This window comes from Mobula birostris, chromosome 4 (assembly GCF_030028105.1).
Source record: "Mobula birostris isolate sMobBir1 chromosome 4, sMobBir1.hap1, whole genome shotgun sequence".
NCBI lineage: Eukaryota > Metazoa > Chordata > Chondrichthyes > Myliobatiformes > Myliobatidae > Mobula > Mobula birostris.
This window is the reverse complement of record NC_092373.1, coordinates 110,027,981-110,040,522: the sequence shown is the minus strand read 5'-3', so window position 1 is coordinate 110,040,522 and position 12,542 is coordinate 110,027,981. Positions and strand designations below refer to the sequence as shown.

Below are 12,542 nucleotides of genomic sequence, written 5' to 3'. Positions count from 1 at the left end.
TCCTAACACCCTGCATTTTCAATCCATCTGGCCCAGCATTTAAAATCAGCCAAACATCAGGTTGTTCCTCACTCTAAGAACCGGGCCCTATCACATTGATACACTGTGTGCCTAGGCTAGGGTTGCCAACTGTCCCATATTAGCCAGGACATCCCGTATATTGGGCTAAATTGGTTTGTCCCATACGGGACCACCCTTGTCCCGTATCTCCCTCGGTAAGATAGAGCGTTCCCATGAAACCTTTCATGCCAAAATGGCGTAAAGCGAAGAAGCAGTTACCATTAATTTATATGGGAAAAATTTTTTTGAGCGTTCCCAGACCCAAAAAATAACCTACCAAATCATACCAAATAACACATAAAACCTAAAATAACACTAACATATAGTAAAAGCAGGAATGATATGATAAATACACAGCCTGTATAAAGTAGAAATAATGTACATAGTGTAGTTTCACTTAACAGAATCAGGAAGATTAAGCCAAAACCGATTTGTAGAGGAAAAATGAAATCAGCACATACATGCATGCACACTTCATGTATACGCACGTCACGCATGCACACACAGGTGCTCGCGCAAGACTTCATGGTCATGGTAGTCTTTCTCGGGGGTAAACACAAGTGTCTCGTATTTGACTGCTACTTCTGTCCCTTATTTGGGAGTGAGAAAGTTTGCAACCCTAACCTAGGCCTGGGCCCTGCCGCCACATTCCGACCCATATCTGACCTTCCCAAATCAGCCCAGCGCTTAGATCAATCAAACCTCACTCTCCGTTTAGACGGACGGGCGCCGAATCTCCTCCACTCCACTGACCCGACTCCATCTCAAATAAACCTCGAACTCACCCCAACTTCAACCCTCGACTCAGCCTTGCCTGTACTCGCCTCTTCATTGTTTTCTGTGATCATTTACCAATTTTTTCTATACAGAAAAAAGTCTTATTAATAAAGTAGTTGTATTTCTTGTTTTGTTAAGCACTAGCTTGTTGTCACTCGTCCCCAGCAGCACCATCTTCAACCAGAAGTTAACCTTTACAGAATCCAGCATGAGGACTCCCAAATCCCTTTAGACCTCAGATTTTGAGTTTTCCTGCTGGTATCTCCTTCCAAATCAACTTTAGCCAGCTTCTCGCTTCTGCCTTTGTAATTCCCTTTACTCCACTGTAATAATGAAACATCTCACTTTAACCGTTCCTCTCAAATTGCACAGTGAATTGGTCACTGCTTCCTAAGGGTTCCCTTCCTTTAAGGTCACTAATAAAATCTGGTTCATCACACAACACCCAATCCAGAATTGCCTTTTCCCTAGTTGGCTCAACCACAAGCTGCTTTAAAAAAAACATATCATAGATATTCTACAAATTCCCTCTTGGGATCCAGCACTGAACTGGCTTTCCCCAATTTATCTGCATATTAAAATCCCCATTGTAACATCACCCTTTTTACATGCCTTTTCTATGTAATTTGTAGGCCACACCCTGGCTACAGTTCAAAGGTCTGTATACAACACCCATCAGGGATTTATTACCCTTGTAGTTTATTAATTCTACTCTCACAGTACAGATGAACAACAAAATGATTGCTAACCCAAGACCTTTAGTACTTGCCAAAGTGAGAAAAAAAATAGAAGTCAGTTTGCAAAGTAAAGAACCAAAGCAATATTTGGAGTTATAATGAAGATTACATCAGACACATCCCTTCCTACGTCTTTTGCAAGATGTGCTTAACTTCTCCTCACTTTTTTTAAACTATAAAATAAAGACAGAGGTTGCAGACAATGAATCACATCTCAGATAAATTATACTTTCATTACATTTGATGGAATTTGATCACTGAAAAGGAAAATGTTTCAAGAACTGAAAATAAAGTGTGCTAGAAATACTCAGCACCTTAGGAGACATCTACGAAGAAATAGCTTACATTTCAGCTTACTCCCCTTGCAAGGGAGCATAATGCAAGAATAGATCACTATCATTCTACCTCAACATCATTTTCCTCCAGAGCTATTTGAAACTAGTCTGATGATTCTTCACTGCACTCCCTCTATGACAAGATTACACAATATATGGTCCAACCAAGGCCAATGCATCTGAAATGAGACATCTTTGCTCCAAGTCTTCTAATGCAATCCTAAATATTTCTTTACGTACATATTGGTTATCAATGATTTGTGTACAAAGGCCTCCAGATATTTTTGCACATCAACACTACCGAATCTCTCGCCAGTTTAAAATCATTGCTAGTCTACTTTATGCAAACCGGCACCTTCGCCTTTTCTCTATATTATGTTCTTACTCACTCACACATTTAATCCCCCTTGGAGACCCTTCAAATGCACCTCCCTAATCACAAATTTGCCTAGTATTGTAACATTAACAAACTTGGAAACATGAAATTTAGTCAACCCCCAGCCAAATCAAATTTATGGATTATGAACAGCTGGGCCGCTGCAGTCCCCATTTAGCCTCAACCTGCCACAATTCATTTATTTTCACAGTTTCCTTTACAATAACCAAATTTTTAATCCACTTCAGTTTACATATTCAATTCCATATGTTCTAATCTTGATGGGAAACTTCACATGCACAAACCACTGGAGGAACTCTGCAGGTCGAGCAGCATCCGTAGAAACAAACAGTCAACGTTTCGAGCCGAGACCCTTCATCAGGCTGAAGAGGGAGGGGGCAGGGGCTCTATAAAGAAGGTGGGGGGATGGTGGGAAGGAGAAGGCTGGTAAGTGCCAGGTGAAAAACCAGTAAGGGAAAAGATCAAGGGGTGGGGGAAGGGAAGCAGGGAGGGGAAAGGCAGGAAAGGTGAAGGAGGAATATGGGAAAGCACAATGGGTATTGAAGGAGGTGGAACCAAGAGGGAGGTGATAGGCAGCTGGGGGAGGGGGCAGAGTGAAATTGGGATAGGGGAAGGGAGGGGGAGGGAATTACCAGAAGTTGGAGAATTCAATGTTCATACCAAGGGGCTGGAGACTACCTAGACGGTATATGAGGTGTTGCTCCTCCAACCTGAGTTTAGCCTCATCATGGCAGTAGAGGAGGCCATGTATGGACATATCCGAATGGGAATGTGAAGCAGAGTCAACCAGGAGATCCTGTCTGTTGTGGTGGACAGAGCGGAGGTGCTCGACGAAGTGGTCCCCCAATCTATGTCGGGTCTCACCGATGTAGAAGAGACCGCACCGTGAGCGCTGGATGCAATAGATGATCCCAACAGACTCACAAGTGAAGTGTTGCCTCACTTCACTTTACATGATGCTTTTGTAGAAACCTTTCTGATATTACCCACTAATCAACCCTTCTCTAAATCTATGCTGACCTTGCTCATTTCTATTCTTCTTTTCAGGGTATTCCATTAGTAATTCTAAATTTCCTCAGTTTTCCAACTATTAATGCTAGAAGGTTGTTTGTTTCCCATTTTCCCCTCTGTCCAAGTAAATAGTGCACTGTCCCATGCTACCCTTTAATCCGCAGGAGCAGTTCCAGAATATGTACAAATTTGTAAAATGATAAGTGGAGCACCCATAACTTCTATTAACACCCCTTTCAAAACTCCGGGGTCTAAGCATCAGCTCCTTGGATTTAATTGGCTATTCATCTCTGCAACTCGGTAACACATTTTCTTTTCAGCTCTTTATTCACATAGTTCTCTGGTGCTTCTCGGATGCCTCAAGGAGGCACAAAGCAAATTCATTATCCACATACATATATATCACCATATACATGTAACCCTGAGATTCATTTTCTTGTGTGCATACTCAATAAATCCATAATGGAGAACTGCCCATCATAGAATAAATGGAAGACTACACCAGTGTGCAAGAGACAACATACTGTGCAAACACAAGAAGGAACAAATAATAATAATAAAATAAGTAAGCAATAAATATCAAGAACATGAGATGAAGAGTCCTTGAAAGTGAGTCCTAAGATTGTGGAAACATTTCAATGATGGAGCAGGTGGAGTTGAATTACCTTATCCCTTTTGGTTTAAGAGCGTCAAGGCTGAGGGAAAACAATTGTTCCTGAACTTGATGAACCCTGAGGCACCTGTACCATCTTCCTGAAGACAGCAATGAGAGAAGAGCATATCCTGGGTGGCGATATTGGGTGCTGCTTTCCTGCCTTCTTTTGGTTGTCATCCCTTTGTCATTTCTTTATTTCTTATTATAAATTCCCTGTCTCTCCCTGTAAGGGACCCACATGCTTTATCCACCCCAACATTTGCACAGCTATAGGAAAAGCTTAGAGACGATTCTTTATTTCTGCCAGTTTACTCTCTTGCTGTTTGTTAATTTGTCGGTCTGCCTTTGCAATGTTCGAGCACATCAGGCCTACTACAATTTTTTGTAAGCCACTTTTTTGGAATTAGTTTGCCTTCAATTGTACCTGTCAATCTTGAGTGGATTATTTTTGCTGTTTGATTTTTGTACATTAAATGGAACTTTTTTTTGTAAATATGCTGCACTCTGTCCTGCTTCATACTTTGGTCAACATTAAATAACACCTGCCAACAATTCCTGTCCCATCTTGTTCTTTGGCTCAAACCAAACTTATGCTAATTCTGCCACTAATGTTATTCCTTAGACACAAAGACAACTCCTTTTCACACTTATTGAGATACTGTAGAGCATGAAGAAGGTCCACTGAGCCGCACCACCTAGCAGTCACCCGATTTAATCCTAACCCAATCACGGGACAATTTACACTGACCACTTTGCACTGTGGGAGGAATTCAAAGCACCCAGAGGAGACCCACACAGTCACGGGAAGAACATACAGACAGCGGCAGGAACTGAACCCAGGCTGCCTGTACTGTAAAGTGGTGTGCTAACCACTACACTACCGTGCTGCCCAACGTCCATCCTATATGCCAACCATCCCAATATTCACATTCTAACTTTGATCAACCAACAGCCATATAATCTATTTTCTTGCAAATATTCTCTCCATTTTGATGTTTGACTTTTTTCTACCTTTGATGTGCTTTTCTTTTTAATGTGCTTATCATTATCAAAGTCACTATCTTATCTAACAATGGGACAAATTCCAGGCTAAAAGTGGCCTAATGGGGGCAGGTAGATCAGGTTTACCACTGTCTTATATGAAGTGAAATTTGTTGTTTGGTAGCCTCAGTTCAGAGCATAGCTATAAAACTATACATTGTAAAATGAATAAATAGTGCAAATAAAAAGGAAGAATGAAGAATGGACCAATGAGAAATGGGCGCAGAGGGGAAGAAGCCGTTCCTAATTCATGGAGCTTTCTCTGTACTACATGTTTCTACTATAAGCAGCACCAAAAATCGTTTCACCATCTAACTTTTTCCATCAAGTCTCTTGACCTGGCTTCAGCCATCACAAATATTCTTTTTGTCCCATCTAGTCCTCTTGCCACCTCCTCTGCAAACTAAAGCCAACTTTCCCAATTCTAGACCTTGAGATGACGCCTTTGGTCTGCTTCTCTTCCAGCAGATGCACCTGACCTGCCAAATGTTTCCTCCATTTCCTGATTTTGTTCTGGATTTCCATCATCTGTATTTGTTCTGACCCTGAGAAATCTAAAGCCATCTCTCCAATTACACTTTCCTTTGCTTTATCTTCCTACTCCTATGTTTGTCACCGTATGACACTGGAAGTAATAACAAGTTGACAATCACAAAGCAAGTCCTGTTTTTAAAGTCCCTTTCCTAGCTCTCAATTATCAGCTTATAGTTGGCAAAAGTAAAAAAGTCCTCTGATGTCGGTTCTGAAGTGCATCTCATTCCTACATCTGACGCCAAACCTCTTTTGAAGGTATATGATGACATGTCTCTGAAAGGAAGAAAAAAAACAGAACATGGTCCACAATTTGACTTCTGTTCTTACCCACATGTACATTCTCAATACTACCATCTCACTTTCTTTCTCTGCTGTTCTGTGCAAGCTATTTTTCTGGCAGCATGGTTTAATCTCAGCAGTATGAATGAGCGCTGTCGGCCACATTAAAATTTAATTGGACTGGCCTATTTCCACATAATTGTGATCCAAATTAAGCCACGATCAACATTCCAAGCCAAGAAGATTGACAATTGGTGGAGGTCTTACTGAATGTTCAATGTAAAAGATTTTAATAGTACCCAACACACTCACACTGAAAGTGGTACATATATGGAACTAGCTGCCAGAGGAAGTGGTTGAGGAAACTACAATGACAAGAATTAGATAACATTTGGACAAATACATAGACTGGAAAGGTTTAGAAGGGATATGGGCCAAACATGGACAAATGCTTAGATATACATCATAGTCAACATAGACAAGTTGGACTGGAGTATCCGTTTCTGTGTTGTATTCCTCCATTATCCAATTTAAGAAGTGGGCTTGACACTCGTACGTTCTGAATCAGTTACAAGATCTGTCAACTAGTCAAGTTTGAATACAAATGCCTCTAAGCATAAATGTAGGAAATTTCATGACAAATCCCCAAGCCCCCCAAAAAGAGAAAGAACAGATAAAAATATCATCCCCAATTTGTGTTTCCTTTGTTACTGAGAGTTGAAAATACTAACACATAGATGAGATTAAACCATGACATCAAAATGATGGCTCACAGAGAACAGCAAATAGAAAAACAGCAAGTTATGTCAGAACGATTCAGTACAAAAACAAACCTTTCAGCCCACTGAGGATCAACTAGTCATTTACACTCATTCCATCTGATATTCTCATCAATTTCCCACAGATTCCACCACTCTACCTGTAAAGTCAAACCAGCCTTGGACTTAGTAGGGCACTAGGGAGCATAATGGAACAGGGAAACCTCAGAATACAAGTGCAGAGTTAATTGAAAGGAACACCACAGGTAGATTGGGTGAGGAGAAAGGCATTAACATGCTGGCCTTCATCTGTCAGATCAATGAGTATTGCAGTGGAGACATTATGTTGCAGTTGTACACATCATTTGAGAAGCCATATTTGTGAGGAATACTGTTTTGGTTACCCTGTTATAGAAAAGTTGTGATTAAACTGGAAAGTGCACAAAAGATTTACAAAGATGTTGAGAGTATTACTGGGCCTGAGACATGGGATGAGGTTGGCCAAGTTAGGTCTTTCTTCCTCGGAATGTTCAAGAAACAGGGGTGTCCTAATAGAAATATTTCACATTATGAGACACATCAATAAGATGGATAGCAAGTCTTTTCCCCAGAACCAAAACTTGGGGCAGATGTTTACGAGGAGAGGAGAGAAATTTAGAAAGGACCTAAGGGGAAGCTTTTTCCATGCAGAGGGTAGTAGGTAAATGAAGTGAGCTTCCAGAGGCAGGTATAAAGTATCTTTAAGAAACACTTGGATTGGTATGTGGAGGGGTGGAACTTAGAAACAGAGAAAACATACAGCACAATACAGGCCCTTTGGCCCACAAAGCTGTGTCAAACCTTAGAACTACGTAGGCTTTACCCATAAACTATTTTTCTAAGCTCCATGTAGCCATCCAGGAATCTCTTAAAAGACCCTATCATTTCCACCTCAACCAGCAACCCATTCCATGCACTCACCACTCTCTGCGTAAAAAACTTACCCCTGACATCTCCTCTGTACCTGCTTCCAAGCACCTTAAAACTATGTCCTCTCGTGCCAGCCATTTCAGCCCTGGGGAAAAGCCTCTGACTATCTACACGATCAATGCCTCTCATCACCGTATACACCTCTCATCCTCCGTCACTCCAAGGAGAAAAGGCCGAGTTCACTCAACCTATTCTCATAAGGCATCCAGGCAACATCCTTAGCGGGACACAGGCCGAATGCAGGAAATTGAGATGTGCTTGGCCGGCACTGTGGTCAGCATGGACTAGCTGGGCAAAGGCCTGTTTCTGAGCTGTTTTGCTCCATCACTCTGTGGCTTACAAGCAAGCCAGGCACACGTTACAGAAGCCGATCTCACAGTCTATCAAATTCCACTTTTCGTGATCCGAGGGGAAACCAGAGTAAGCAGGAGTGAACCCACAGTCTTAGGGAGATCATGCAAACTCCATACAGACAGTGCCCATGGTTAGGATTGAACCCAGGCTCTTGGCACTTTTACTAGTTATTTCACTGTACCACTAGTTTTTAATATATTCTCAGAATATGGGACGAATCATGGTCAAAATTTATAACTGAACATCAATGAAGATTTTAAGCTTGCCTTTAGAGCAAAAAAATAATTGCCCCCTTCTTTCGGAGGACTTTATCTACAAGGCCACGTAGACATGAATGTCTAACCAACCAATATGAACCCAGTAGATATCCACAAGACGCAAGAGTAGAATTAGCCCATCAAATCTGCCCTGAAAGATACTGTCCTTCTGCAGTTTGCTCTTCTGCACACAAATGGCGACATTAAGTACAACGTATTAAAATGAAATATATATTCGCCTGCTAGTAAATTACTGGTTTAAGCCTCAGCATGATGCCCAGCTAAGATACCCAATTTTTCCTGCCATCTTGATATTACAGTCACGAGCATATTTATTCATGGCATAGGCTACACACATTTTGAAACACAAGTGAGATAATAGAAGAAATTAAATTAGATGAATACTTTGAAAACCATCAACCCAAATGGACACATACCATGACTGACACAACACTACATTTCTACTGCATCCAGTACATAGGCAGAATGATCTGAACCTATGTAGCTGTGATGCTTTTAACATATCCTTGTTTCAAGTCACTTGTAGTCACATTGATATAAAGGCATTTTAGTTTTGTAACTGGATCCCAATGTCCAAAATCAATTCATAACAAATTAACAACTTGCTAAAATCCCTTCAATTGCAAAATCAACAGTCACACCTTTAATGTAAAAAGAAGTTCCCAATTAATTACAAGGGAGTAGCTCCTGACAAAACAATTTTTACACATTTGATACCCATCTTAGACATTTTAGGTATTCAGTCTTACAAAAGCGGTGAGTTAGGTACCATTTGTATTAAAGGGTCTAACTAACAAACAAGATGCAAGGGAAGAATGCAACAGAATTTTACACCTACTCCATAAAAAAAAGGCCAAGCTTCCTGGGCAAACAAACAGATCCATATCCTGAAAAATTCTCCTTAAATTTGAGATGGACGGAAGTAATTTTCATATTCAGCTATTTAAAAATAAACACAAAATAAGATAATGAGATTGATCTTGATTTGCACAAATTACAACCAATAAAATAAAATCACTCCTTAAAAGTCCAAAAAGCTGGCCTCCATGTAAGCTATAGACAATTGTTTCAGATCACAAGATGCCCGAGATACAAAAGTTTAGAAATTACATTTTCAGAATTCTATTTGTTCTCTTCCACTTAAATTATGTCACAAAAATCACAAGTTTGGGGTAAATCAAGTGAGTACTCACAGAGGGAGAGGGAAAGGAGGGGGGAGCAAATAGACAGGCTGCAAAACGGTCTATATCATGTGAAGTATAAAGTGTACAGTAGAGGGGGGAAATAGAATCAAACAATAGAGATAATTATGCCAACATTCCTCCTATTTTATCATAACTGCTCAAATTACTTCCATTAATTCCTCAATGTTCAGGAAAAACACGTGTTTCTTGCTCAAAAAGACAGGATAACAAACCACACTGAAATTCAGAGTCCAGCTGCATTAAATTATAATATTCGCAAATGCTAAAATCAACACTGCAAAACAAAACACACAATGCAGTCACAGTATAAAAATAATCTTCTCCCAAAAAAAGGTGTGCCCCTTTTTAAACGTCTTTATTTAATTTCACTCCTGAACCTGGTGTTAAAAAAAAGCGTAGTTCGTAATCCTGTATCCCAAATTCGAATCAATTTTAGCATATAACCCTTAAATATTGCTCAACAAACAGAACTATGCATGTGCAACAAAATATTCACCATAGCAACGGCTGCTGTACATCCATGGAGAAAAGTGTTCCCAAACAAATAGAAAATCAAATTTCCTTTGGAATTTGACCCTTCGTTCCAAGCTTAATTTTTACCTCTCTTCGCCTTCTACATATACTTTATACATTGAATCCTAAAATTTTGGGACAATTACATTGCCATTCTACTAGCAAACCAGCCTGCGCTTCTCCGGCTCTCTCGAGATTCCTCTCTGTTTAAAAGCCGCTTCCTCTCAGCCAAAGAGCGCGCGTATCTCCCTCAGCGGGGTCTCCCCCGGCCGGAGGAGCCACCTGTTGTCGCAACACTGGGTTCCCGGCTGCTCTCGCCTCGCTTTGCCTTCCTGGCGGCCGAGCCCACGCTCGCTCGCTCACTCACATTTGCTGTATCTCCATTGTCTCCGCCTGTTGCCGAGTGCGCAAAGCCAACACGGCGCCCTGCACCATTCCAGTGTGGAACGCGCGCGGTGGCTGCCCGTCCCACTCAGGAACGAGCGCGATGGCTGTCCATTCTAGCGCCGCTCCATCGTCCCTGTGCGATGCAGGGGGCGCCCGGCTGCCCACTCCCGCTGCCGGCCACTGGCACTGCCAGCATGCTACACGCCACCCTCCCCAGCAGCTGGAGGGGGAAGCAGGAGAGGCGGCGCATCCTGCAAACAAAACCTCCCACAATGCTCCACGTCCTCCACCCGGCGCCCAGGCACTTCCCACATCCAACTTTTGGTCGAAATCCTGCTCCCAATATCCGAAGTGATTTATTTTACAGGTAATGATCATTCTGTGTTGGAAGCCCAGGTGAAAACACACTCACAATATGCGATTTATTAGAAGTGTTTCAGTATCATGAGATCTCTGCCTTTCGGACATTGCTGGCACTTAGTATCGAACTGCACCGAATATTCAAAGCCGTGTACTTTACAACGAAAATGCAACCTGAAACACAGATCCCTATTTAAATAATCCGCAGTGTTGGAGTGAAATCACCCAGATTGCCGTTACGTGAAATGTTGCCCGTCGCTATGCTCATTATGCCTGCCCGTAACGTGCGCGGTTTCATTAATTTAGTTAATGCCATTGCGATTGACCCTGTTTCCGTAGCAACTGTTTTTATTGATGCTATTGATAGCAATGACAAATTGCACCGATTTTGCGCGTTTACACTACACATCGTACCTTTGTGCTCTGCTGGACCGTTGTCAGCCCAGCTCCGCCATCTGAGGAGATAAAAGAAAAGAAAATATGTAGCTGCCGAGGAAGATTTTATGATGTAAACTCGAAGGGGCACAGGTAGAAAGACAAGATTTAAGGAGGTAATTCCAGAGATTAGTGCCCAGATAGGTGAAAGGATGTGGAGTGAAAGAAATTGGGGTGTACATGGGTCTGGGATTGGACCAGTACTATCCAGGGGCATTGTAGACCAATAATCATCTGAAAGCTTTACAGGGAAATATCTTTCATCGTTGCTGTCTGGAAGGTATGGGACTTTTTTTCCCTGCTGTTGCAGATCATAATGACATTATGCCATCTCATGTGCATATTCTACCTGAAATCATTTTTAAACCTTGTCAAATCATTTCTTTTAATGTTAGCACAAGCTTAAAATGGGCAGATTTCAATCAGTTCATCCGTTTTCAACTGATCACATCATAAAACTAAATCTGCATGGGTTCAGAAAATGGGAAATTCTACAGTAGTTGAAATTAAATTTAACGTAGAGACGGCTCTCATTACGTCAGGTAGAAGGTACAGGAGCCTCAGGACTCACAGCACCAGGTTCAGGAACAGTTACTACCCCTCAACCATCAGGCTCTTGAACGAAAGGGGATAGCTACACTCTTTGATGTGTAGCTTTAATGCAGTCGGTAATATTGTTATTTCATTCTTATTTATTGCTGTTCATTTATATCTGGATTTGCATAATTTGTTTACAGTTAACAGTTCCTGTTCTAGATTTGCTCAGTATTCACACAGAAAAAGAATCTCAGGTTAGTATGTGGTGACGTGTATGTACTCCAATAATAAATTTTACTTAGAATTTCAGAATTACAAGAAGCCTAACAAGTCATTTTTTATTGTCATTTCAACCATAACTACTGCTACAGTACACAGTAAAAACAAGACGACATTTTTCCAGACCAGGGTGCTACATGAGACAATACAAAAACTACACTGAACCATGTAAAACAACATAAAAACTACACCAGACTACATAAAGTGCACAAAACAGTGCAGGCATTACAATAAATAATAAACAAGACAATAGGCACAGTAGAGGGCAGTAGGTTGGTGTCAGTCCAGGCTCTGGGTATTGAGGAGTCTGATGGCTTGGGGAAAAGAAACTGTTACATAATCTGGTCATTAGAGCCTGAATGCTTCGGTGCCTTTTGCCAGATGGCAGGAAGGAGAAGAGTTTGTATGAGGGGTGCGTGGGGTCTTTCATAATGCTGTTTGCTTTGCAGATGCAGTGTATGGTGTAAATGTCTGTAATGGCGGGAAGAGAGACCCCGATGATCTTCTCAGCTGACCTCACTATCCGCTGCAGGGTCTTACGATCCATGATGGTACACTTTCTGAACCAGACAGTGATGTAGCTGCTCAGGATGCTCTCAATACATCCTCTGTAGAAGATGGTGAGGATGGGGGGGGTGGTG

The 12,542-nt window shown here is 41.5% G+C and overlaps 1 protein-coding gene across 8 annotated transcripts in view; it reads right to left on the bottom strand.

The window, feature by feature from the left end:
• Positions 1–10,536, bottom strand: part of klhl2 (kelch-like family member 2) — a 160,041-nt gene extending 149,505 nt beyond the window's left edge. For 5 of the 8 annotated variants that reach the window (XM_072255916.1, XM_072255920.1, XM_072255918.1 and 2 more), the window contains exon 1: positions 10,271–10,536. In XM_072255916.1, the coding sequence (XP_072112017.1) occupies positions 10,271–10,338 (68 nt within the window). In that variant the 5' untranslated portion in view covers positions 10,339–10,536. Of the gene's footprint in view, positions 1–9,886; positions 9,968–10,049; positions 10,111–10,270 lie in introns of those variants that run through there. The other 3 variants (XM_072255924.1, XM_072255919.1, XM_072255917.1) reach the window with 3 other exon arrangements.
• Positions 10,537–12,542: the final 2,006 nt, after the last annotated feature.